This window comes from Oryzias melastigma, linkage group LG17 (assembly GCF_002922805.2).
Source record: "Oryzias melastigma strain HK-1 linkage group LG17, ASM292280v2, whole genome shotgun sequence".
Taxonomy (NCBI): domain Eukaryota; kingdom Metazoa; phylum Chordata; class Actinopteri; order Beloniformes; family Adrianichthyidae; genus Oryzias; species Oryzias melastigma.
In genome coordinates, this window is record NC_050528.1 from 23,536,250 (window position 1) to 23,564,105 (window position 27,856).

Here is a 27,856-nt window from a genome sequence, read left to right on the forward strand (position 1 = left end):
GCCTGACTTCTGTTCTTAATCAGAATATCTTGGACTTTCCTTCATCTGTAAACTAAAGAACAATCATCTGACGCTGCAAAGGTTTTAGAGTTGTTTCTTCCATAATTGGTCTCATAAAGAGGCATAATGCTAACAAAACTTCTAGTGAGTCTATATTAAAACAATTCTGCAAAAAACAGTGAAACAAAATTCCTAGAACTATAAGAGAAACTAACTTTTAATGACTTTTTCCCACAGGGAAACCATGATTCACAGGTGTGTAAATCTATTTTTTCATAGAAACAATTAACTGTAAAAACTCTAGTTCATATTTCCACTGTTGTTCTTCAGTTAATGATTTTTTGTGTGGTAAATGCGATAATTTAGGTGTAATTTATATGAAAAAAAGCAATAGTTGTGCAGGTTCCATATCTCATCCTCGTGTTTTTCTAACCGATTTCACCTCCAAAGCCCACAGTTAAAGGCGGCTCCAGCAGGCTCAATTTACAGACGTTCACACTTCCCACATGAAACAATTCAAAGGGTGTTGACAGGATTGAGACGTGAGGACTTTGACAAGGCAGATCAGAGGGAACCACATCTGTTTTCTCGCAAACCACCGTGCCCACTCAAAAGCTGTCGCGCAGAGAAGGGTCTCAAGCGGTTTACTTCAGAAAGTTCTCTTCCTGAGCGGGGTGAGAGCTATCCTGGAGATCTGAGGGATAACTCTGTCCTTTCGCTGTTAGCCTAGTTCGCAGCACATTGTCTTTGCAGCGCTGCCTCATTAGCTCGCTCATGGCCTGCATGAACAATTAGGGCCCGGCTGCTGAAATATTGATTAGTGTCACGCTGGACCAAAAGTTATTCTTTTTTTGTGTGTGTTTTTGGTGCATCCACTATTTGTTGAATTTAGTTATTATTCTTCAGTGGGTGGTTTAGTCCCTCGAGGAAAAACAGTGCCTTCCCCTTCAGAGTTTTGCTGGCACATGCAGAGGGGGGGACACACTCACTGATCACATAATGCAGTGGTTGTGTTGCTCTCCGCCTTTGGTGTGTCTGTGTGCACCGATGATAAGAGGCTGCAACTGTATATGTGGGTGCGCATGGTGTCCCCTTTTATTTCTCTGTGTTTTAAACCAAGCGTGCATTGCTGCATTCAAAAGGAATAGCATAGCATTGTTTATGCAAGGTTGGGGGAGTCGGGGGGTGTGAGGAGGCCGGGTGGGAGTCGGGGGGCACAAACAGGCCAGTGTTAAACTGCACCGCCGAGCCCAGCTCCAGCTGGACGTCTGCTACCGACGCGATCCTCCTCCGTCACATTAATGCACTTCTGCTCTAAATTTCACTGCAGGGATTTGAAAAAGCACAAAAAAAAGAAGGAAAAGAGCGGGAAAGATGGAAGAGGAGTGGGCGAGGAGATGAGAAAGAGGAATTACAAAGTAAGAAAGAGTGGGTGTTCTGTTGCCGATCAAATAGTTTAAGCAGCGTTTCCACCTTGGCTGAAAGTACTGTGATTGTTTCATGGAGTCTCTAAAGTAGGTTAGTGGGTTATTGCTCAAAGTTAAAGAGCTAATAAGCCTGAAATGCTTTTATTTGTGATGAGAAAAATGCAGCTGTGAGGTTTCTGTGAGACGCCGAAATGTGTTCTTGAAATGAAACGCACTGTGTAATAAGTCCCGTCTCCGGGGGAACACCTTTGTTCTCAGAAGGACTGATAACTTAAGCATTTTGTATCTGTGATCGGTACAAAGGAGGCATTCAGCAGAGTGCTGATGCTTTCACAACAGGGAGCTTGATACTGGATACCTGTGGACAGCATCCAATAAGTTCATCCGTCTACAACATCACACGCAAGCAGTTGTGATGAGTAGAAAGAAAAGCCATGTGGATGTTTACAATCTGCTTATTGTGTGAATGTTTTACAGCTTCCACACAATAGTGATCCTCCTTTTTCCGTACGTTTTCCAGCATGAAAAAAATCAGTCACACTTTCAGCGATTTCAGGTATCAAAACGTTCATAATCTTTATAGTTTTGAACTAGTGAGACCACGGGATATTAATGAGAAAGTCTTCATATGTCAAAATTTCAAGTAGATTATCAATAAGCCTTTAAATAAATTCATGGGCTATGTTTTCATATTTTATAGTAATTTAAAAAATTGTGAACTTCACTAAGGAATTTTAGACAATTTAGAGTTTAGCTAGTATTTAAGCAATGAGCTAGTTTTTTTTTTGCTAATTTGGCATCTACTGAGGTTTATTGGGCTAATTTGGAGGTCAGCTCATACTTTAAGCATCAACCTAAAAATTTTGGCAAAATTAGCATGTATGAGGGATTTTTAAGTAATTTTACTACAGATTTTTCAGAAATGTAGGTTAACGTCAGCACACTTTCATAGTTCTTTAATGAAATTTACAGAAAATGTAACATTTTGCAAATAGCTTTTGAATTTTCAGGAAATCCCTTCAGCAATTAAAGTAAATTGCGTCACCATTTTCAGCAAAAAAAGCTTCAGCATCTTCAGTGACTACTTTCAGCAAAAAGCCTTCACACTAGCATTATCGCAGATAATGGAACTTTTCTTGCTCTATTTTTTTGTCTGTTATATTTAACTTTGTCAGAATTTAGAAGATAAGGGTATGCAAAAGTCAATTTTGTCACCATTTTTTCACAAAACGGTCTCCGCCATGTTGGAGACAGACTACTTTAGTGAGCAGTGATTGGTCTTAGTCCTCATTTCAATGGCAACCACTCTTGCTGAACAGGGGCGAGGAACCCTTTTGGAAGTCCACACCCCTAATTGAATAACTTGCAATAAAGAAAAAGATACCATAAAATGGATTAGGAAGGACATGTAAAAAAAAAAAAAAGGGATCAGACCAAGAAAGGTTATGTAATGTAATGTAAAGCCTGCATAATAGTTGTTTATTTCTTCTTGGAACTACCAGGTACTTTCTATTTGGAACCCAAGGGGAGAGGGGTAACTCAGTCCAGTTCTCATATATAGACAATGGTCATGACACACTTTTACAGTATTACATTGAGTTAACATTGTTCTTCAAAAAATATTTAGTGTTCCCTCGCAATAAAAGTTCACCTGTTAAGGTCCTACATTTTTTTTTCGATTTTTTTTTTTTGAAAGTTTGAACTTTGAGAGATTAACCCTTTAACACTGTAGTTTTACCTTAAGCTGTGTTAAAGCTGCTTTGTCGCTGCTTTTCTCTGTTTCAGAATCCGCTGGAATGACGTTGATCGTATGAACAGTTGAAAAGTTACGACATGGGGAAGAATGTCATTTTAGCGTCACCAGTGATGTCTTAAAGGGTTAAACAGGAAAGAACATCTTTAATGTCTGAAAAAAGTGTATAAATTGTGTAGTGAGGGGGTTTAAAAACAACTATACTACTACGATTATTTTTAGTATGTAGCCCCAAAATGTTAATTGTTTATTTTTCTTTCATGGTTGAAATTTCCATCTATCTTTCAAAACTGCTTGATCCCTTTTGGTGTCATGGTACTACCAGAGCTCATTCCAACTTCAGTTGGGTGTTAGGACCATTAAACCTCTCACAGATTCACACCTCAGGAAAATTTAGAATCATTAGTGAACCTGTTTTTGGACTGTTTGAGGAATCCAGAGTTTCAGGAGAAAACCTGCGAGAGCATAGGGAGAGATTGTAAACTCTATAGAAAAGACTGAGCTGGAATTTGAATCAGAATCTCCTTGCTGTAGGGTGAAGGTGCAAACTATGACATCAGCGTGCAAATCCCTACAATCATCATGTGGTTAAAACAGCTGACATTGACCGAGGAGAGAAAAAAACAAACCAAGAATAAGAGACTCTGACTCCTGATAAATAAATTGATATTGAAAATATAACAGTTTGTTCCGTCGTTTGTTATCCAATCGAAAGCCAAATCAAAGCAGGCTGTTTTCTCTTCATAGACCCCCTCACATCCTCAACACTCCTGCTAATCCCATAAATGTTTGCACATCACAAAGATGACAGCGTCTAAAAGATGAACAATGGAAACATTTCTCATTGTCGAACAAAATCCACCGAACACAAACTGGCAAACTTTTTGCACAACTTTTAAAACGAGGCTTAATTTGAAGCGTACCTGAAGGGACAGAAGCTGTCGTTCTCTTGAACCTGATCTGGGAGCAGGATTTCGCAGAGAAGCTTGATAGCTGGCGGCTCCTCTTTAACTTCTAAAACTCTGCAAACTAAAGTACGCCTGCAGTCTGGAGAAATAGAGATTTAAGATGAGATAACAAGGAGAAGAATTTGAATTCTTGTGTTAAGACACACAGAAGCGTTAATGGTGTTCTGAGTTTGTTCTGTTAATTTAATGCAGAATTTTAAACTAGTTGTAAGTTATTTTATGGGATTTGTCATTATAGTCCATCACAGATTCTTTCTCTGTCTAATGTTTTCTTCTGTTAAAGTGTAACTGATGGTTTACATGTTGCTGGTTTGGATGTTTCACTGATGGTTGAGCAATTTCTGAAAGATTTCCTTTTAGCCATGAAGTATCAAATCACTCATTTGAAATGATGGACAATTGTCTCCAACTTTTCCCAGTATCCATAAAGAGAAAAAACATATTTAGGAAAACAAAAGTAATTTCCAGATTTCTTAATAATTGCTCTGATTGATATGTTTTTGGGTTGAGTGACTTCAGGGCCACCTTAGTTTGCAAATTATCCTTATACTTGCACAAAAAATTAAAATGAAATGTTTTCATTCTTTTTTCAGTTTGTTCATGAGTCTTTTTTTTTTCAGATAACTTTTTTTTCAGTACAGGGCTGCACAGTGTAACAGTGGTGAGAACTCTTGCCTCACAGCAGTTCAAATCCCGGCTGAGACTTCTCTGTATGAAGTTTGCATGATCTTCCTGTGCATGTGTGGGATTTCTCAGGGCACTATGGGTTCCTCCCACAGCCCAAAAACATGCTTCACAGGTAATGCATGTGTGAGTGTGTATGGGTGTGATCGTGTGCCCTGTGATGGACTGGCGACCTAACCAGGGTGTACCCCGCCTTCACTCAAGAGTAGCCGGGACAGGGTCTGGTGACCCAGCGACCGGGTTGGAAAAATAGTAGTGTTGAGGTGAATGAAGTAAAAAACTAAGGTTCAGAAGAACAGGGATTGGGATGGAGCATTTAAGAAGACAGGAAGTAGAGCTACAGAGACAAAGATTTGGGTTTTTCCACTTAAGAAAATATACTATCAGGATGTAAAGAGACCAAAGGAGGATTTGGAGAACTGCTAAGAAAGTCAAGGTGGAAGTGAAAAAAAAACCCAACAAAACTTAAGATGAGAAGATGAAGAAAAGAGAAGGACATTAAGGAGAACAAAAGTATGCAAACAGAAGGCAAAGGAGAGATAAGATGATTTTTCTTGTTTTTGAATTTGAATAATTATATTGTTGGGAACACTTTGACTTTCAATTATCTCTAAGAGAACATTTACAATTGATTTCCTCGGTGTAACTATCCAATTGTGCTTTTCCTTTTGGTTTTATTGTATATTTTTTTAAATTGTTTGTAACTTATTTAAACCATATATGTGCCGAAAATACACAAAATCCACCTAAACTCTATTATCATTTTGGTTGAGCCATTACAGCACATTACCATCAAAAAATAAAAAAATGAAGACACAAAAACATGACCTGGAGCTAGAGCGATGCATCAGCAGCACTGGTTCCCAAACACCAGTGTGCACAGCTGTTTGTGTTTGCGTGCGCATGCGCCCCAAATGCGCGTCCGCGCACGGACAGGCTGACAGAGGGGCAGAAGCGACATAACTTCACATGAGTGATATCAGGACTGCTGCCATCGCTGTCCTCCATGCTGCTCTTAACTCATCCGCGCCCATCTGTTCATCTGCAGCGCAGTCTGGCTCTCTGCAGCCATCAGATCCGCTCGTGCACACACGCGCAGAGCCTGGAGCTGTTCATTATCAGCTCACACACTAACTTTTAGTTCCTGTTTGCCCTCGCGAGAGGGAAATAAAACATTTAAAGGAACGCGAGTTAAGAAAAAATGTTCTCATTGCCTCAGAGGATGACAGTTCCACTGAACTCCTTCGTATGGGACCCCTTTTATAGGGGGTGGACTTACCATTAGGCAAAGGGGGGTTTCTGCCTGAGGTACTGAGCTAAAGACTGAAAATATTTCTAAAACAATTTTCCTGGCCATCATTATTTGACTCGGTCATAATTATTTTTAAAAAATCACTGAGATAGCATAATAGTGCATTGAAACCAAACGCGATTCGCGAGGCAACAAGTTAAAGTCAAAGTCAAACCGTGAAAATAAAGATTCAATATGACGGCTTGATTCAAGGATTTTGGTCCTGAACTTCCTTCCATTTTCTTAACCGGCTGGGAGACTGTCCAGGTTACCGTTGAGCGAAGGTGGGATACACCCTTGGACGGGTAGCCACCCTGCCAAAGAGCTCATGTAGCTAGCCCGACGCTAGCCCGCCACCCAGGGGCCAGCAGAGCTAGCAGGTCACCCTGCTAGCAGTGGAGCTCACTAGCTGGCCTGCCAGCACTTAGCTCTAGCTCCATGGGCTTACTATGTTTTTCTTATTTTTTCATTTATTTGTACTTTCCCATTTTCTTGTTAATGCTCAAACTGGGCCACAGACAAAAAAAAGTAACGCTTAAAACGTCTGTAACCAGGTCGAAGCTCCCGCACCAGGAGAGGCTCTGAATGATCTGGTGATCCCAGACACGGCGATGTGTTTTCTAGCCTCTCTGTTGAGCTCTCCAAATTATATAAACTCAACCTACGTGCTCACACAATCCCTGTTTTACATGATGTGGGAAGGATTGAAGTCCAGAAAAACTTTAGCGGTTTCTCTGTGGCCGTGGCATCAAAAAATTTGATGCATCTCAAAAAAGAGGAGCAAGCGCAAATTTGATGTGCGAATTGTGTCCAGTGTGAAAGCACCATAAAACCGCTCATGTGGAAGTGTTTCATCCTCCCCCGTTAATCTGGAGCAATGGAATATTCCGTCAACAGCAAGTTAGCTAGCAGAGAGAGACTCCTCCAAGAGTTTGAAAAAAAGGGGTAATCGAGCAGCTGTGAAAAAAGGAAAAAGCAAAAAGAAAGCAAGGAATTTGTTGCAACGCTTCTACAAGTGGAGAAAGAAAAACAAAACAAGAAAAAGAAACAGAATCCCAAAAAGAAAATAGAGAAAGTCAAGAGACAGAAAAAGAATAGAAACCTGAAAAATTTAAAAAGTTACATACATTACAGAGTTTTTACCTGGGGAGGATTTTAAAAAGATATGATTAATACAATCACTGCAGAAGGCCCCCTCTTTTTGTTTGCCCGGGCCCCCCAAACTGCTAAATCCGCCACCGTCTTTTATTGCGGGCTGATGTGTGAATCTTTATGTGCGCTCCTCTGACCTCCCCTCCAGAATGCAGAGAAACAGCTACAAACAAAAGCGATGAAAGGAAGAATGGTCCTGGAGGTGGGAGGAGTTTCTTTTTTTGGAGGGGGGGGCGCCTTTAAATCATCATTGGAAACTCATTAGAAAGCTGGCGGGGCCGGGCGGAGACGGCCGCACAGATTGCGCGCTCCCGAGCACAATACTGGTAATGAAGTGGAAGCGAAGAGGGAGTGTCCGCGGACAGATTTCTTTGCTCTACTTACTCCACTGGCCCTAAAGTTTCCCCCCCTCAATCTGTGAGTGGGTTGTAAAAGCGGCATTCATGAGATGTTAACCGTTTTGTTTGTGGGGAAGGAATTTATTCAAAGTGTTGCAGCGATCAGCAACAGATGGGCAGAAGGTGATGGATCGGAGCAGAAGTTAACCAAGGGAAAGAAAAGAGCTCGGTGTAAAATAGACTTTATTAGTCTGACATTCTGCCAGTTTCACACGATTCACTATAGAAAAACAAACTCCAGTGGGGTTATACCTGACAAGAAAATGTTCAAACTCTTATCCAAATCTGTGCCAAAAACAGGAACACACTTAAAACTCCAAAAGTTGTTTTTAACCCAAATTTCAGGTTACAGGCACTACCTTTTACTGGGGAAAAAAACATACATTGGATTAAAATGAAACAACTAAAACCAGAGTATTGGTCCCTAAAGTGTTTGAGGACATTAGGAGTGTGACGATCAATCGATTTAATCAATGAACTGACTTATATTCCTACAATAGCTCAATCTGTCTAAAGCAGGGTTCTCAAACTCAATTTACCTTGGAGCCACTGAAGGCAGAATCTGGCTGAGGCTGGGCGGTACGGGGTTCCATTTGTGTCAAAAATATGTTTTATCGTCCACTGTTTATATGTTTGGTCTATTGTCTATGTCTACTGGACAAGTTTACTGAACATTTGTTCATGTCTATGCACTACTAAGCAACATTTTCTGCGTGTCCTGTGAAATGAAAGGAGCTAACGATGCTAGCAACTGTTGCTAAGGACTTTTCTGACAATCAGATAAAATGACAGCAAAGTTTTAAGCTGAAACATCACATAGAAAATGCAGAGCTATTTTCAAAGAAGTGTGGACATGCACAAGATATTGCGAGCATCTCCACTCAGTTAAGCCTCGCTTCCAGTGACCGGTTTGTTTTCACGCCGCATGTGTTGTGTAGCCCGCTAGCATGTTATTGTGTCATTATAACGCGAAGACTAGAAAAGCAACAACAATGGAGGTCATCCAGCAGCTCGTCTTTTTCTTGCTTTACTTTTTGTACAGGAATTTCATGTTGTTTGAAAGAAGATTTTGGGCAGCCAAGAAGAATACTGCTGTAAAGAGGAAAACTGAATCACTAGCTTACTGCTATACTGGTCTTTTTTTAATGTTGTCATCACTTTCTGCCAATCAACAGGTGGCTACAACAGCTCTGCCCTAATTGTTCTGTTCCATTTTTGTATGGACCTACAATGAATGGGGGCCCTCAAGAGGTCCGGTCCAGTACAGGGTTAATTTTACAATGGAAACACTCAAAATACCGGACCGGACTGGATCGCTCAGTGGAAACAAGACTGTAGTTTCTGCAGGAGTTCTGAACTGCAGGCGGGACTGTTGGTCCTGAAGTAAGCCTCCACTGATATCCCTATCATCCCTTTGTTTACACTCCTGCTAGCTTACAACCACAAGCTAATATTAGGGGTGCAACAAAAATTTTAAGCAATATCGAAGCCATCCAGCTGTACGGTTTTGATCTAGGTGCCAGTTCAGATGAGGAAAGCAAATTTCTAAATGGATTATTTGTCTGAAAGTGGATGTATCAGAATGGAGCGGAGCAGGGACACTTTGACCCGCACATCGGATCGTTCAAAATGAATCAAAATTTGATATGAATCAAATTAAAATAAAATTAAAACACCCATACCCAACCCAAGGTTTGAGTTGGAGAAATAAACCAAATGTTTTAAGAGTGAAAGGAATATCACAATAATGCTTGATTTTGTTCTTTTATGAGGCATAAAAAAGTCACATTTTCCTCCAGAGAAACTCCTCGTGTCCGGCACATCTTCCTAATGGCCTCACAAAAGACCCAAATTAACTCGCAAACCACTTGATCGTGAATTCAATTTCGATAAGAGTTGGGCGCCTGAATGGCCTCATCTGTCCCGCGAGAAGCGAAGTGTCACCTCTGTGCCGGGGGCGCTGACACCGCTTTCTTAAGTGTTCCTCTGAGTGCCGATGGGCGCACTCAGCCCTAATGGTTTCCATCAACACTGCGAAGGGCGAGGAGCATTTACCCGGACGAGCCTGCGTGGAGGGCCTTCTCTGCGGGAGGAGCGGTAATTGGATAATTAGTGCTGGAAACCAATTAGGGCTCCGCTGCTGTGTGATGGCACGCGCGTTCGGCAAAGGGCGGCCGAGTGAGTGGGAGGGGGAGGAGGTCACGAGAGGTCAGCGGTGTGATCGATTATGTTAGACACCCCCCGTATTTTTCCTACGATATCTTTCTCACCCTCTTGCCCCCCCTGGATGCCGCTCATTGGCTCTATGGGACAAAAGCCCCCAAATCTGCTATTAACATGTGAAAAGCTCTTGGAGGCGCGGATTTGTCGGGACCCCAAACCCTGCGATCACTTGAGCAAATGGAAGGAACAATGACGAAGAAAAGAGAAGGGGGAGAAAAGGAGAAGAGAACAGGGCTGGGGGTGAACGGGCCCCTCCAAAGACATATTTATATATGTCAAAGAAAATGCTAATGGGTCTGGGGAAGAATAGAGAGATTTTAGAGACTCTCCCTAATGCTGCTTTTGTTGAACTCGCGTGCAGACGGCGCAATTGACAAGATGATCACGTGGGAGAACCGCGTTCTTGCCCTGAGATGAGAGCCTGGGTTGTGGGTGAGCATGGAGGGTCCAACACTCATGTCAGGTCCTGTTGTCTTTGTGGTGACACATTCACTGACAGTCAGAAAGTGCAAACATGGTAGTCAAATCCAGCAGAAAACGAACACAGTGTGTGGGATGTTTGTGTCCTTTGATGTAAATGCTGAAGTTCAGTGTCTACTGTTTTCCTTGAGTGTGGTCATGTGACCAACTGGTGACTAATAGGCTAAAGCTGATTGTCTAAAGACAAACAAGCCTAACACTTGTTGGTGCAACAGCAGAGGGTTGAAGGATCGCAGGTCCGGTTTCCACCCTGCCTGCCCATGTCGAAGTGTCTTTGAGCGAGACAGTTTGCTTCTGATGGTTATAGTTCGGCGCCGGCGTTCATCAGTGTGTGCATGGATGAGTTGGACCCTAACCATAAAGTATAAGAGTATACACTATTTACCAGTGTTCTGTTGTAAAATTACTTTACGACAGAACTCTATGGAGTTTTTATTCCAAAACGGTGGTTTTTATCGTCATTTTAGTGTCATTGTTGAGGTCCCTCAGGGAAAAACCCAAACTAAAGTTTTTTCTGAATAATCAGGAAAACTTTGAAATCACACATAAATATCTTCAAACACTACATGAATGCAGAATAGCTTTGTGTGTCAAATTATTTGCAGTGCACCATCTATGGGGAGACACCTGAATTACAGAGAAAAAACATTAATACGAGTAAACAAAATCATTTGTTCCTGTTTGGAGGGCCAGGCTGAATAGTTTATTGGGCTGCATATGGCCCCCGGGCTGTAGTTTGCCCACCAATGATTTAGAACCATCAAGTTCAATGATCAACCAAATTTGAAGTCCAATTAAAAAATACACTGATGAGGTTTGCTAAAAAAAAAAAAATTATGTGAAGCTGTGAAGTATTTTGACTTAAATTATGTTTGTTTTTAATATAAACGTTTTAAATTTGAGTAAATTGGGACTATGTGTGCCACAAGCCACCTAGTGGTAACTTGGTGAACTGACTGAGATCAGATGACTTTCTTTTTAAATGTGCTTCAATCTGGAAGTCAAGCGGGTTTTTCCTTCAGCGTACATGCTTTGTCTTTATTAATGTTTGACCAAAGTGTTTTTTTCACATCTGTAGTAGAAATGTAGAGCTATACAAACTGACATTTTAACTTTGGATGAAGTACTTTGAAGTACTATTCTTTTTATTCAGCTTGAGGAATAAATTGTAACATGCAAGGGTCAGAATTTAATGTGTCCTGTAATTTTTTTTAATTGTACATTTCCTGGCAGAATGTTTGTTCAAATAAGAATGCATAATTTAAAATATTCGACTAATTTATCAACTAAAATGTGATTATTATAAGTAACATTGTACTTGCTCGGGACAGGGATTTACACCATAAACCCTACAATGTAATCTGTTTATGATTTATAAAGACTATTAGAATACAATTAAGATAATCTGGCATTATTGGAATTATCTGGATTGAATTGGATTATAATCATAATTAATAAAGCTTTGTCTGATGTTTCAAACTCAGTCACAATAAAACCCAGATCAAGACTGGGACTTTTTGACCATATTTGAGTCATGTTACCTGTCAGTTATAGCTATTGAATGTCTAAGGTCACTCGGGTCTGATCCCACTATAGAATTCAATGGCTCAAGACTTTTTTCTTTAATTTTCTCACATCCCAAGAACATTTTTTCACAATCTGGCAACCCAAACAAAGAGTGGTGCCAGTGTTGTCATTAATTACCAGCGGTCTGATGATTGCTCATTTAGGAGCAGCCTGTAATAGCTGGCTAAACTCCTCATTCAGGTGCCTTCTATTTGACTTTCCGTGGCAGATGGGTGCTTTAGAAAACATGCCAACTGATATGAGCCCCCGCCGCAAGGACAAATGTTGCCCCCCCTACAAAGAAAAGGAAAGAAAGGAAAGAATTGGAAAAATAGAAATCTCCTAAAGAGCCGTAACGAGGCCCAGGTCTCCATCTAAATCTACTTTACCGGGAGGAGGGGGGGGGACCCCAATGTCCGGAGCAATTCATCTCTCATCTACAACAAGTGAAAGGAGTCTTGCCTACGACTGGCTCAGGTCTGGAGAAAGGGGTGGAGGGGTGCCACAAAGGATACATGTGGCTTTGCCTCATTATGCTGCAGTTAGGCGGAGGGCTGCACGGAGGCAAAAGGGGGGCCCCCGCAGACAGACACAGGGGCCACAATGCCGGCAAAAGGAGCGGCTGCGGCGAAAGTGGGGGGAATTCTGCCCTGCTATTATCCCGCTGCTACTAACGAGGGCTTCATGGGCCTTTGATATAATCTCACTATTGAAATCCAGATAAATCCCCCCTGCGCTCTCAGCCAAATCCCATTTGTAACGGGGTAAAGGCTGTGAGAGTGTGTACGTGAGGGTCTGTGAGGGCTTTTTGTGTGCCACGTCTTCACCTGGACCTCTCTGCTCAGGCAGCTGAGGCGCCCAAAACCGAGCCCCCTAAAAAATAGAAAAGAAAAGAAAAAAGTATAAGATCCCTCCCTTTCCTGCATCCCTCGTGTGCAAACACAGGACATCTCGTGACTGAATTAGAATAAAATCAATGTTGAAGTGGATGTAGCTGCTTTATAGCTGCATATGATCACAATTAGGGGATTACGGATGAATGAGCACAAGCAGATAAATGATTTATCAATGAGAATATTATCACTCTGATACTATTACCACCAGTTACATGCTTTTGGAGGTCTTGCTCAGCCTTTGTACAGCACGTGAAGCTGCCTCAGCATTAGCAGTCTGTCAAAAATAAACCAGGCTGCACGAAATCTTATCTTGGCTGGGTCATCGGAGCTCTCTGGGGTTGCAGAAAAGTGCAAAACGTGTCAGATTCTTGCAAGTTATTCTGCTTGGAGGTGAAAGGTCACTGGGACAGTGAGTTTTTTTCTGTGGTGCTGCAAGAGGAAGTGTTTAAGCACAGATTTCTGTAGGTTGAAATTAGAGGTGAGGCAGCCCCAGCAGACTCTTATTCAAATGCTTTGTCCTCTAAGCTCAGGGACACTGCGCATCTCCGCGCTCCCCTCCCGCGCGCGCGCGCCGGTGCGCAGGCTCACTTAACGGCCCCGTGGAACATAAACAAGCAACGTGGAAAAAAACTATGGCAGTATTAAATCAAGCCCCGCGCGTTTAGCCACTTATATTGGATGCCAAGTTTCTCCGCACAGTGCAGGAATCTCTAAAAAGCGGTTTGGAGGTCTTACAGAAGACCCCCCCTCTCTCTCTCCTCTGGTCCCCCCTCCTCATCTCAAAGCCCGGATTGGTCACAGAGTGGCTCATTTGCATGCCTCGCCATATAAACCCTCCCGCAGATATTGCAGCCCGTTTGCGCTGAGAGAGCAGAACACCTCCAGAAGTGAGACAGAGGAGCGCATCCAGAGTGCGCATAGCTGACATATGGAATATTTATTAGTGAAGGGTGGCAGGATCAGCTGTGTTCAGGAGCTTTTTGTTTAAACTCATTAGTTTATTGAGTTTTTTTCCCCACCCCAAATGTTTTGGAGCGTTTGTGTGATGGGAGGAACGGGCTGGCGCGGGCTCCTGGTGCTCGCCTCCATGGCGAGCTTGGCCGCTGGCGCGCAGGGGAAAACTGTCAAATACCAGACATTTGAGGAGGACGCACCGGGGACGGTGATCGGAAACTTAGCCAAGGACATCTCCCTCGGCCCCTCTCCATCCCGGAGCAATTTCAGGATCATGAAACAGTTTAACTCCTCTTTCATCCGTCTGAGGGAGAGCGACGGACAGCTGAGTATAGGAGAGAGGATAGACAGGGAGCGCATCTGCAAACACACCCTGCAATGCCTCATCGCTTTCGACGTGGTCAGCTTCTCCAAGGAGCAGTTCAAACTCATCCACATAGAAGTGGAGGTCAAGGACATTAACGACAACTCCCCCGAGTTCCCCCGAAAAGAGTCGAGTTTGGAGATCTCCGAGAACACGGCGGTGGGGACGCGCATCCCGCTGGACTTCGCCGTGGATGAAGATGTTGGGGTGAACTACATCCAAAGCTATCAGATCTCTGTCAACAGCCACTTTTCCATCGACGTGCTCAGCAGAGCCGACGGGGTTAAATATGCGGAGCTGGTGCTGATGAAGGAGCTGGACCGGGAGACGCAGGCGTCTTACGCGCTGGAGCTGATGGCCATGGACGGCGGGAACCCGTCCCGCAGCGGGACGACGCGCATCAACATCAAGGTGAAAGACTACAACGACAACAGCCCGGTGTTTGACCGGAACAGCTTCTCCGTGGACCTCCGTGAGGACGCGCCCGTCGGTTCCCTCCTGCTGGACCTGAACGCCGAGGACCCGGACGAGGGTCTGAACGGGGAGGTGGTGTACGGGTTCGGCCACCAAGTGCCCCAAGAGATCCGACAACTCTTCAGAGTGGACAGGAAAACCGGGCGGCTCACTTTGGAGAGTCCGGTGGACTTTGAGAGCAAGACCACGTACGAGTTCGACGTCCAGGCGGCGGATTTGGGTCCGAGTCCGAGTCCTGCCATCTGTAAAATTGTAGTGCAGGTGCAGGACGTGAACGACAACGCGCCGGAGATCTCCATTACCCCCATGACCTCCATCACCGCGGGGATCGCCTACATCACGGAGGCTGCGGCCAGGGAGAGCTTCGTGGCGCTGGTCAGCACCTCGGACAGAGACTCCGGCGCCAACGGGCAGGTGCACTGCACGCTGTACGGACACGACCACTTCCGGCTGCAGCAGGCGTACGAGGACAGCTTCATGATCGTCAGCACCAGCCCGCTGGACCGGGAGAAGATCCCCGAGTACAACCTGACTGTGGTGGCGGAGGATCTGGGCTCGCCCCCGTTCAGAACCATCACGCAGTACACCATCCGGCTGACGGACGAGAACGACAACGCGCCGGTGTTCAACAAGCCCGTGTACGAGGTGGCTGTGGTGGAGAACAACCCGCCCGGCGCGTACATCACCACGGTGGTGGCGCGCGACATGGACATGGGGTCAAACGGGAAAGTGACCTATAAGCTGGCGGACACGTACGTCATGGGCTCCCCCATCTCCGCCTTCGTGTCTTTGGACCCCGCCAGCGGCTCGCTTTACGCGCTGCGGAGCTTCAACTACGAGCTGATGAAACATCTGGAGCTGCGCGTCACGGCCAACGACGGCGGCTCCCCGCCGCTGTCCGGCAGCGCCAGTGTCCACGTCCGGATCGTCGACCAGAACGACAACTCCCCCGTCATCACGCAGCCCCCGCTCAACAACGGCTCCGCGGAAGTCCTGCTGCCCCGGGACTCACCCACGGGCTACGTCATCACCCGCGTGGAGGCGCGCGACGCGGACGAGGGCGTGAACTCGGAGCTGTCCTACGGACTGGCCACCGGGGAGCCCTCCGTGTTCTCCGTCAACAAAGCCACGGGGGAGATCTACCTGAACCAGGTGCTGAGCCACGACGTGGACGAGACCCTGAGCGTGACCGTGACGGTCAGCGACAGCGGCAGGCCCGCGCTCACCTCCACCGCCACGCTGCACTTCCTCATCATCGAGGGCTCCCCGCCGAGCGACAGGACGCTGTACCAGCCGGGCGCCGGGGACGACGCGCACGCGCAGTGGGACCTGTCGGTGGTGATCATCGTCGTGCTGGCGGGGAGCTGCACCCTGCTGCTGCTCGCCATCATCCTCATCGCCACCACCTGCAACCAGAGGAAGCGGGACAAGAGCGGCGAGGACAGCGACTCATACGGGGAGAAGGGCACGCTGGAGCGGGGCAGGACGCACGTGGTGGACAACCCGCTCCTGCCCCTCCACGGGGCAGCGGGGGCAGAGCCCTTTGAGGGCCACTCCTTTGCCAGCCAGCCCGGCAGCTTCACCCCGGCTCACCCCGTGAGCAACGACATGTGTTCGGCCTCGGAGGACGGCAGCGAGGTGCCCTGCGTGTACGAGTCTGACAACAACAGCAAGCTGCGTGGGAACAAACACGAGGTGAGTTGAGGGAGGGAGTGGGTGTGGGAGGTAAACATGGAGCAGGTGAGTGGTCTAACATCCTGTCTTTTCCTCCCCTTCCTGCAGGGCTACTCCACCCTCCCCGGCTATGGGAATGGCAAGGAGGCAGTGAGGCCCATCACCATCTGGAAGGGGAACTCCTACACCACCATCTCTGCCAGGGACCCAGCTTTCAGCGGGAAGGACAGTGGCAAAGGGGACAGTGACTTCAATGACAGTGACAGTGATGTGAGTGGAGACACCGGCCTGAAGAAGGATGGAGTGGTGGTCCCTCCAATGGGCGGCCAGAATGGTGAGTCCAAGAAAACCCAAACATAATGTTGGTGTTTCCATCCTTTCACATTACTGACTTTGTTTTTGTTTGTTTTTTCCAGCTCTGTGGGCTTGCACCAGTGAGTGTAAGGTCTTGGGCCACTCTGATCGATGCTGGAGCCCCTCAGCAGTGAGGGCCAGCGTGGCCCCCTCCCCAGCACCGACTCTTTCGTCCTTCAGCAGCCTTCCCAAGACGGCCTCTCTGCCCCGGGACCCCAACCGTAGAGACTACCAAGCCCAAATCCCCAAAACGGTGGGGCTGCAGAGCGTCTACGAGAAGGTGCTCCACAGAGAGTACGACTACGTTTTGGTCACCCCACCCAGGCCTGTGAGGGTGCAGGAAATCAGTGACATGAGTATTCCTGTCTACACCCCCACACCAACACACTGCCCCAACAATGAGGCCTAGAACAGTTCAATGAAGACTGATGGATGATGAGAACATTTTAAGGTATTTGTTGTGGGGAGAGTGTGCAAAAATGATCCTGATTATGTATATTTTTATGTTTTTGGAAGTCCATTCCATCACCTTGAGACATTTGTGGGATGTGAAGTGTATCATATGCAAGATTTGTACATAGAGAGATTTTATTTTTTATATATAAAAAATATAAATAATCCAAATATGTAATATTGATCATGAAGCATGCTTTCTATTTAAACTGCCCACAGAAACCTTCGCTGACAACAATGTAATGACATCATTTGAATGCAATAATAAATCATTGTACATATTTTGTATTGTCACAATATTCTGAAAGGAAATAAACTTTGAATTACTGTTGTGAGCGCGTGCTTTGAAGTTTCCTTCCTCCTCTGTAAAGGGGGATGATGAGTCCTTTCACAGCAGCATTTGTCAGGTCAGTCCGCAGTAAAAGCCGACAGGTGTCGCTGTTATTGCAGCATGAGTCTGCGCCCTTGCAATCCGCCGAAGAAGGTCAGGTGCGGTTTCCCCCTCTTCTGAGAATCTATTTCTGGTAAAATGCCAAAACAGGAGTGAAGTTTTTTAAAGGACACAAGTTCATCTGCAGAAACTTTCACAGCCACAACTTTATTGTCATGGACTTCACTGTTATTTGAATAAAAATGTAGAGAAAAATGCGTAAAAACGCACAAAAATGCGTAAAATTGTATAAACTCTCCAACTTGGAGTCATACATAAGTGCACAGAAAAATTGATATAACACTGTTGGTGGCCAAAAAAAAAAATGAATTTACGCTGCAATTCTTGCAAGGAACTTTGTGCCAAATTACGCACAGATATGATCCGTTTTACGCATCAAATACAACAAATGAGCCTTAAAATGTGAGTGCACAAAGTCGTAATCTCACAAAAGTAGTCATACATAAGTGTATAGACAGCAATATAAGCCTGGTGGTGTCAAAAAAACGCAGCAATTCCTATAAGAAACATTGTGCCAAATTACGCACGGATTTGGTGAAAATACGCCTCAAATACATCAAATTAGCCAAAAATGTAAGTGCACAGTCTAACTTAAAAAAGGAGTCATACATAAGTGCACAGACAGATTTATACAACCCCTTTGGTCTGAATAAAACATACATTTACGCAGCAATTCTTACAGGAAACACTGTGCCAAATTACGCACGGATTTGGTTAAAAATACGCACCAATTACAGCTAATTTGTTTAAATATTTTACACTTTCAAGCTAACTCTTGTGTCTTTAGGTGCGCAAACAGAACGTGTCACATTCCACCCGAGTCGCTTTTGACCTGCAAGCATCAGCAAAGAGCTGCAGAAAACAGAGAGGGAGGCGCGCGAACGTATAGATGAGAAGAAAAAGCTCGTTCCTCCTTCGCCATCATCTTTAATTGCAGAACAGGTTCTCGTCTGCCCCCGAAGGTTGTCACAATATGAAATAGCGAGGATCACAGCGGGATCAAACTCATGTAAGTTACATGAGCAGGCTAAGATCTTCAAAGAGAGAGAGAAATAAGTAAGTCATTAAGGATTTTCTGGAAGAAGAAAACTTCAGCGCGATGCTGACGTAGGGGGAGTTTTTTTCTTTTAAAGGACCGAAAGCTGGTAGTAAAAATAAATAAATAAATTAAAAAAAAAAGGAAGTGCCTCTTTTCTGCCTCCTCCTCTTGTGCAAAGGAGAGGTGGAGGGTGGGGGTCGAGCTGCAAGGGGAGAGGAGGGTGGATTGGATTCCTCAGGTGTTTGCCAGCTCGGCTGCAGTCATGGCCGGGAGCTCAGAGAAAGTACCGATTGCGTCGGCGGGACCCGAGGACGTGCATCAGTTCATGCCTCCGGTGAGTGCGCACAGGGCCCCGTCCCCTCACACTTTAAAGGCGCAGGGGCCAAATCAATAAACGACATTTTTACAGCTTGTATTAAAGCCGTTAAGTGCCATCAGCTCATATGTGACACTTTGGCTCTGTGGTCACTCTGAGACAAAACGGGGGTTTGTTTGACTTTTGCTACAGGCTTACTCCGCAGTGGCGGTCAAACCCGCCGCCACCGGCCGCCTCCTGAAGGCAGGAGTGGCGGTGCTCATAGCTGGAGCTGTGCTGCTGCTGCTGGGGGCCGTGGGGGCTTTCTACTTCTGGAACAACAACGAAAAACACGTAAGAAGGACATGTAAACTTCCCCCTTGGTTGTTATTCAGGTTGAAGGTTAAGCTATGACTAATTTGTTGAACAAAAAAACTGTCTACCGCGTATTTGCTCTTCAGAAGATGATGTTTTATTCTAAGGAAGCATGATGGCCTTGCCCCATTTAAGATGGAAATCAATAATGACTCTATAAGTCTGAATCTTTTTCATTTAATGAAAATTCTGCTTTTTTCCCTGAACAAGTGACACTGGAGAACAGAGCAGCTCTTTGAATTAATTACGTTGATGAAAGAATCAGTCTTCAATAAAGAAAATAAGTGAACTGTGGTCTTCAGGGGGAGAACTTCATTTAAAAAAAGCTTTGATAGGTGAACATTTGAGGAATCGACTCCTGTGGTACAGCCAGAGCTTAGTGAATGGAGGTTTTGTGCTGAGTTCTGAGTGGGAGGATCTAGGTGGAGGGGGGTTGGGGGTGGTCCGGCTGAAGCTCCAGGGGCAAGAGGTGTAACCCAAGAGAGGCAGAAGGTGTTTTTTGTTCCAGGTTGTGGAAAAGCCCTGCAGAGGGTTGTCTTTACAGTTCCACCAGAGGACAGACGGTTGATGTGTGTGCAGGTCTACAACGTCCACTACAGCATGAGCATCAACGGCAAAGTGGAGGACGGCTCGATGGAGATCGACACAGCCAACAACATGGAGCGGTTCAGCACCAGCAGCGGGGCGGAGGAGGCGGTGGAGGTCCACGACTTTGAGATTGTGAGTGAAAGTAATTAAAAAAAACACACACACCCAGAGAGAGTTTCCAGTTTCATTGGAGTCAATCAGATTGGTTGAAACATTAAACGCCCTCAAGGGGAGAGCAGCTCATTACCACATTGGAGAAATTAGGAGCAAGCAGACACGTCTTCCCCTCAGGAGCTATCAGTGTCAAGACGCATTGTCCCTCTAATTTTCACCTTATTCAGGCTGGTGGTTTTTGACCTTTAATTAAAGCGCTTCAATCAGGCTAATCAGAGAAATGAAGCAGCAGTTTCAGCCTTTTAACTCATAAAAACGTTGACCTTTAATCACCGTGTCCCTGTAAGGTTGTATTTTCCATCCTTCCTGAACGGATCAACAACTCATTTATTCAGAGGTATGCAGCATTCCTGCCCGGAGAGCTGACTGTAATCTCGTTTCCAGGGGATTACAGGGATCCGGTTTGCGGGAGGAGAGAAGTGTTACATCAAGACTCAGGTGAAAGCTCATCTACCTGATTTGGCGGCCTTGGACAAAGACTCGCTGACCTTTGACCTGGTTGGTTCATTTCCTTTCTGCGTCAAGCTCTTCCTTTTAAAATCTTGTTGCCTTTTAATTATGATTATGCAAATTTTCCCCCCAAATTATCAAAATTGTGTGGTTTTCTAGGACATAGTTTCTGCAGAGTGGCAGTACTTCATTGGAAATTTGAGTTGTGGGTAGAACAGTCGGCGAAGTCAAAGCGGTGCAAATCTTGTTCCAAACTTTTTGTTTTCACATCTCTGTTCCTTTAAACCTTGATGTCATAGTAACCCAAACCTCTAGGAATATTTCTCCTTTGTGATCATGTTTACAACGGTTGGTACTTCTATGTTTTGAAGTGGACGCTACCTGGAAATCACTTTCAAATCGGACTCTCCGATTGGTCACAGAGCTGTGTCGCCGCAATTCAGCGTGAAAATGTTCAACCGGTTGAATGAGAAACTGCTTCTGACTACTTTGTTAGGTTTATGCTCCAAGGATTTCCATTTGGTTAGAGTTTGAAAAGGTTTGAGCTTTTAAACAATTATTATTCATTTGTGTCCTTTCTAGGAAAGTACTTTTTTAAAGTTTTCTTTTACAAGAAATCCTCGTGCATCACATTTTTTATGAATACTTTTTATCTTCTCAACTAGCAGGGAGTGAGTCATTCTTGGTCCACCAGTGGTTCAACGTCTTTAAGTTTTACTAATTGCTTTTGCAGAAATAAAGAAAATATTTTTTTAACAATCACAGAGGGGACCTGTTCTTAGATGATTTTTGCACAATGAGATCCATTTATTCAATCTGACAGTTTTTCCAATAAAAGTCTCTAAAATCTTAAACCTTTCAGGTCCAGAATTGCTCAGCTTTTTAAGGATGTTACCTCTTGTCCTTGGCTTTTGTAGTTTTGATGAATTTTGAAATATTAAGAATTTTGAGGTCGTTGAAAATAAACTGCAAAGCTGTGAATCATTCATAAAAGGTTTAGTTCTCTGGAAGTTAAGCTTAAAAAAATTATCAAACCATTGTTGAAAAAATCTATTTTTAAAAATCTTTTTTTAAATTTTCTCAAGTTGTAGAATTATCAAAATTTAGCTTCTTTTTTAATTCACATTTGAAATTTTCATTGAACAAATCACTATATGGATTCAAACAGATTCATCTCATAAATAGACACCTGCTTGTAAACATCATTAGTTCTCATTATTCCCTCGTTTATCACAGGAGATACAATAAGTTCTAAAAATAACCTGCAAAAGGTTAAATCTATGAAATAGTCCTCTTTATTCATCGATCCATTATTTTCTTAACTCGTCATAGTCTGACCCAGCTACAAGTCAGGTTGGCATTTTTATTTTTTCACAATAATTACATGTTTTAAGGCTATAAAACTCTCCCACTACATACTTTATTCACTTCTCTCAGACACACTTCAACTTGTTTTAACTCTTAACGTTCTAAATAAGTTCAGTATTATAGAAATATATGATCATGATCAAAGATTTACGGAACTTTTGCCAAGCTGAACACATTCTATACAGGAAAGACGGCATGGATTAGATTAATTGACAACACAATGTGTTGTAAAATAAAAATGTTACACACAAAACAAAACTGCGAAACAGAGAGACGTATAAAGACTTTTTATCAATATACTGCCTTTGTTTCTGTATAATCTTTTACATTGGTACAACGATAATAAACGACTAAACTAAAGATAGTGATGTTTGGTGTGGAAGCAAATAGGATGTTTTAAAATAACCACAAAAAATGAGCTTTCGGAACTAGAATGTTAAAGTTTGACTATTTCTCAAAGAAGAGAATGAGGTGTGTTGTTTGTGAAACTTGATGAACTGAACCGGTTCCAGTTATTCCTCTTTTTTCCCAAAAAACTTAAAACAACACAAGAAAGTTTTTCCTTGTGACCACAACTGTAAAATAAGAATGTTTTTTCAATCTGTCTTGGATGAATAAAATAAAAATACATTTTGTATACTGATATAGTACTTTTCTACCTTGTTGTAAGGCCCATAGAGTTTTACAGTCCTGTTCATCCATGTACTCACACACTGATGGCCGATCTGCTACCATACAAGCTGCCAAACAAAACCACCAGCAGCCACATGGAGTTCAGAGTCAGTTTCTCGAGGACACATGTCCAGGCAAGGCGGGAACCAAGCATGGTTCCTTCTGATCACAAGTTGACCACTCTACTTCAGCACCACAGCTGGTTCAAACCAACTTTAAAAAGGATCAGACCAATTGTTTTCAGGAATAAACTCTCTCAGTTTCCCCTCAAAATAAATATTTGGGACAGATGATTTTTACACAGGCTGTCACCCAGGTAACTCCAATGCAAAACGTCCCGAGTACCAAACACAAATAAGAATAAATACAATTGGATTCCAACATCTTTTTCATTAAAACTGTTATTAGGTAAACATTTCTGCTTATGGTTAGGATCTTATGATTAACAGACAAACATTAAATCATTGTTTGTGTCAACTGTTTGGCAGTCTTAAAGAAAACCAAGGTTCAAATATTCTGCCAAGAGTTGATTGAACTGATGGAACAATTAGTGCCCAATGGGTCATGTGACCACACCTCTGCAATTTTTATTTTGCATAAAGACTGGATTGGTAAACCCTATGTGTTAATGTGAGTGTGCGTGGGATTGTGTAGCCCTGCGGGATGCCTTCAGTCGCTGGGATAGGCTCCAGCAACCGTAAGTCTTGTGCTATCCTGGGCATAGTTACATTAAAAATGGGGTCATCTGGACCCATGACAAAACAGCATAAGAGGGATTAAGGCAGATGAATGGATAAACATGACAAGATTAGACCTAAAATCTCATGCGACATTTGAAACAAAACACTTATATTTCATACTAATACACAATGCTACACAATTAAATAGCTGTCATTTGCATACAGGGTGATTATAGTAAACTCCTGGTTCTCAGGTTTTAGTCCAGTGCTGACACACACACACACCTACACACCCGCGCGCACACCAGTAAACGCTGCAAGAGTGTGAGTGGCGTTATCACAAAACACACCACAGCTTGTGATTGTTCAATTGAGGCCGTCTGATAATTAAAATCATTTAGTTCTGGGTAAGGCTCACATCCACATTAATCCACATCACCGGAACGGCGCCCGTGGACGTGCGTAAACAGCGGCGCTCACGCACACAGCAGCACAATTAATTATCATGCAAGACTGCTCTTATTGCCTCTGTCTGCCTCATAAACGATCATTTATTTCACATTTGTGCTTTTGAGTGTGCTTGTGCGTCTCCTTGCCTCTCAAACTGCAGTGTGTGTGTGTGAATATGTTGGAGACATGGAGATGCTGTTATAATGGTTGCTGCAGGCTGGTCATTTGCTATAATTTAGAGTGATGGCAAATATGTGTTAGATAAGCACACGGGCACGTACGGATGGATCTCCATTCAGCGAGAGAGGGTCAGATAAACAGTTATCAGTCAGTGGAGCAGTGAAGAAGGACCCCCTGCTTTTATTTGTCCCTCCAGCAAATCGTTTAAGCCGGGAGAGAGAGAGAGAGAGGGGAAAAAAATAGCTGGAGATTTGCTGAAAGGTTTCCAAACATGGCTGTGGCTGGAGCAGTGCAGCCCTCAGGAACAAGCGCCCCTGGGCAAGAACCTCCAACAGACTCTCCCTTTTACCTGCAGGCTGTAAACACCAAGTCGGAATGTTTACTCCAACTTTTACTGTAAACTTTTTTGGACAAGTTATAAAAAAATCCAGGACTTTCTTTTTCCACACAGATGCAGATGAGGGTGAAAGCTTCACTGTCTCCACTGCATTTTATGCTCTAAAATTCTTTATAGTTAAAAAAAACAACAAGAAAATCTAACCTTTTTTCTCATTCTTAAGGAGGATGAAGTGATGCCGGCAAAGTTCGAGGACGATCTGATCTGGGTGTCGGCTGATGCTCCTCTTTCTGACTCCGCCTTCCTCAGCGACAAAATCAAGGATCTGTGTGAAGACCTGCCAATCTTCTGGCTCCGCCCCACCTACTCAAGTAGTAAGCCGAGGCAAAACAGAAAATAAATAAGACTAAATCAGGGGTGTCAAACTCAGTTGCACAGGGGGCCAAAATCCAAGACTTTAGGTTGTGGGGCGAACAAGATAAACATTTATTAAAAACTCTAAAACTAAATTTTTAAAACTTTAAAAATGTAACTTTAACATAATTATGAACTAGATATATAGCATTACCGGCAATAATGCTAGTGTAAATGCTGTTGGCTGAATTTGGCTGATGAAAAAGCGAGATGAGGATGCTGAAATTGATAGCTAAACACATTGAAGTTGATGGCTGAAATCACTGAAGCTAATAGCAAGCTCAAATATTAGCTAAATGCCAAATTAGACTACAAAACTAAAAAAAAAAAAAAAAACTTCGGTTAGCAAAAACAGCTAGCATGTAGCTGAAAAAATAGCTTAACTTCAAAATAGCCTGAAAAACTTTTAAAAAGCCTTAATTAGCCAAAATAGCAAGTGTGTAAATATTAGCCTAGCTCCAAAACAGCCTAATAAATAAATAAAAAGCATAAATTAGCCACAACAGCTAGCATGCAGCTGAAATAGTAACTAATCGTCAAAATAGCCCAAGAAATCTTAGTAAATGCCAAAATAGTCCAAAAAGCTGGCAGAATGTCAATTTTTAAAACTTTAAACTAGTAACGTTTTAACATGAATAAAAACAGGCAGGAATATTATGACAGAATAAATCAACTTAAACCTTAAATAACATTCAATATTTTATTATATAAAGAAATACATTTTGTCAAAATTATACAAGTTAACATAGGGCCATTAAAAACAATAAAATAAAATGATCTAGAGGGCCAGATAGAATTACCTGGTGGGCCGGGTCCGGCCCCCGGGCCTCGACTTAGGCACGTGTGGACTAAAAGATGATGAATGATGTCTCACTTCGACAGAAATCGGAAAAACTTTGGGTGGGTATAGCAATAAGTGAAAATTACTTAAGAAAAAAGTTATTCTTTGTTTATTTTAGTCTTTTCTAAGTTGTTTTATGGAGCTACTCCACTTCTGAATTTGGTCTACTGTCAGATTTTGATGCTGTAATCTGTTCAGGCAGCCAGAGGAAGAGGAGAGCCGCACCTCAGCGCCGCCAGGCACCGGAAGACTACGAGGATGTGGAGGCAGAGTTCAACCCGGAGAACCCCTATCAGGTGAGTCACACAAGCAAGCTTGCGCCTTTCCCTTCCCCGGCGCTTGTTTACGTGTGGGTGAAGCGTTAGGGGGGGCGCTGTCTGTTCGGATCTGAGGAAGACTTTTCCTCGTGGAGGCGCTGGCGCAGCTGCAGGAGCAGCAGCAGATGCTGGGGTCACGGCGGCGGCGCCCGGAGTGTCACTGCAAATCTGAATGGATGCATTTTGTGTGTGTGGCTGTCCAAAGCTTTTCTTTGGAGGAGCAGGGCGGTATGAATAATTCCACACCCGCCCCCATGCACTGCTGTGGACTCTGCTATGCACACACACTCCTTATGTTGGGACCCACTTTCTCTAATCCTTCTTAAAGTAAAGCCCCCTCCCCTTTCCCCTCACTCTCCTGACAACTGCAAAGGAGGGGGTTAATGGCAAACACGACACCATAAACCCACATCTGACAGTCCTCCTTTCGTTGAAAAATCCATATTTAATTGGTTTGAAATTAGCCTTCCTTGCTGCTGAGCATGTTCCCCCTGTTGACAACTGTCTCTATCCTCTTCCCAAACCACTCCCAGCGGAATCTGGAGGGCGAGGCCGGAACCATGGACATGGACCCCATGTTGGATCACCAGGGCATTTGCTGCAACGAGTGCCGCCGCAGCTACCCCCACTGCGTGCGGGTGTGCGAGCCGCTGAGGGGCTACGAGCCGTACCCGTACCACTACCGCGGCTGCAGGACGGTCTGCAGGGTCATCATGCCCTGCAAGTGGTGGGTGGCTCGCATCATGGGGCTGGTCTAAGCGGTACGACGACGGGAGCAAGCACGCAGAACTAAAAAGATGTTTTCAATTTCAGAGGATGCTTTAAAAAAAAAAGGAAACTTTAATAGATTTTTATACCTCTCAACACAAATGTTTCATAAGCAGCTTCTATAGTATCTCTATTTACTTCCTGTAAATATTTGTTTGCATTCTTTCCCTTCTCTTATATCACGTACTGTATACTGTACTTTATCCTGCATTAAAGACTTCATCTCAAAGTGCAATAACACCGAATAAAACCTTTTTTTTTTAAGTGAACTCCAAAGAGCCTCTTCTCCTTCTCTGATCAATGTGAGCCGTTTGTTTGTACATCCTGGATCCAACTGTGGAATTATTCACCAGAGCCCTTTCTCTACCTCTCCTTTCATTTTTCAAACCTCTTTTTGAAGAGCGTCACGTCTGGTAGCGGAGCAGCACGAAGTTTCCAGAGTTCTTTAATGTGCAGCTCTACAACTCTTTAATGAGACTAAAGACTCTGCAGCCGTCATGCACCCAGATCTTACCCACGATGCAAAGCGCTTAGCTCCTTTTGATGTCCCAGAGCCGCCTCGGGCAGGGGTAGGGGGTACGGATGGGGGCGGCGTGTTTGCGTGCGAGGGGGATGCTGGAAGAGGGAGAGAGGGTGTCATGGAGCTAAGAGCTCCATCCCGAACCACAAATGGGAGTTTGATCGTCACGAGAGATGAAACGATGTGTGATGAATTTAACACTTAACTCAGGGTGAGAGGCTTGATGATGTGGTTAGGGAGGCTGATCCATATTAATGCTTCAGTGCCTCTGCAGGATGCCCCCCCCCTCCGATACTGTCACAGCTGCAGCTGTGCTGCTGGGGAAACAAGGGAGGCGTCTGCCACCATCTCTGCCTGTAAATCACCGCGGCATCCTGGCCTGCCGGCCAAACATCCCGCGGCTCCTCATCTCGATACCAATCAAACCGTAATGAGTGCAGCACTTGTCCTCAAGCTGTCGGCCATGTTTGAGCTTCCCACTCATTGACTGTATAAGAAAACTGGACCAAGTGACCCCTCTTCAATTCACACTCCAAACAGGAAGTACCTGCTGGCTCCAGGATGCCAAAATCCCATAGACTTCTATAGAGAAATAAACAGATATTACACAGTCATATTTGTCAGAATAATTATTCTTGATCTGATATCTTTTTTTATTAACATGTTCTTGCTAATTTTTTTTCTTTGATTTTTTTTTTTTAGTGAAAGTTTTTCAAGTTATAAACTGACCAATCAGATGTCTCAATAAAACTCACATTGAATCTTTAAAATCTTTGATTGATGGATTCTTCCAATCTTGCATTCAAGTAATAGGGGTGTGGCCTTC

General features: G+C 43.9%; 2 protein-coding genes and 1 long non-coding RNA gene across 3 annotated transcripts; 2 read left to right on the top strand and 1 right to left on the bottom strand.

Annotated features, from left to right (window-relative positions):
• Window positions 1-4,105: 4,105 nt before the first annotated feature.
• Window positions 4,106-24,505, bottom strand: LOC112147628. The gene is made up of 3 exons (XR_002919492.2): window positions 24,375-24,505; window positions 17,439-17,632; window positions 4,106-4,227 (listed from the first exon to the last, which is right to left on the bottom strand). It is a non-coding gene; the product is annotated as an uncharacterized LOC112147628 (long non-coding RNA).
• Window positions 13,685-17,446, top strand: LOC112147625 (protocadherin-8). Its single transcript, XM_024274148.1, has 3 exons — window positions 13,685-16,325; window positions 16,413-16,638; window positions 16,721-17,446. The coding sequence occupies exons 1-3, from the start codon at window positions 13,863-13,865 to the stop codon at window positions 17,065-17,067; spliced, it is 3,036 nt and encodes a 1,011-aa protein (XP_024129916.1). The 5' UTR covers window positions 13,685-13,862; the 3' UTR covers window positions 17,068-17,446.
• Window positions 18,314-26,779, top strand: LOC112147626 (leukocyte cell-derived chemotaxin 1). The gene is made up of 7 exons (XM_024274149.2): window positions 18,314-18,935; window positions 19,110-19,250; window positions 19,851-19,991; window positions 20,418-20,531; window positions 24,394-24,544; window positions 25,624-25,721; window positions 26,276-26,779. The coding sequence occupies exons 1-7, from the start codon at window positions 18,864-18,866 to the stop codon at window positions 26,498-26,500; spliced, it is 942 nt and encodes a 313-aa protein (XP_024129917.1). The 5' UTR covers window positions 18,314-18,863; the 3' UTR covers window positions 26,501-26,779.
• Window positions 26,780-27,856: the final 1,077 nt, after the last annotated feature.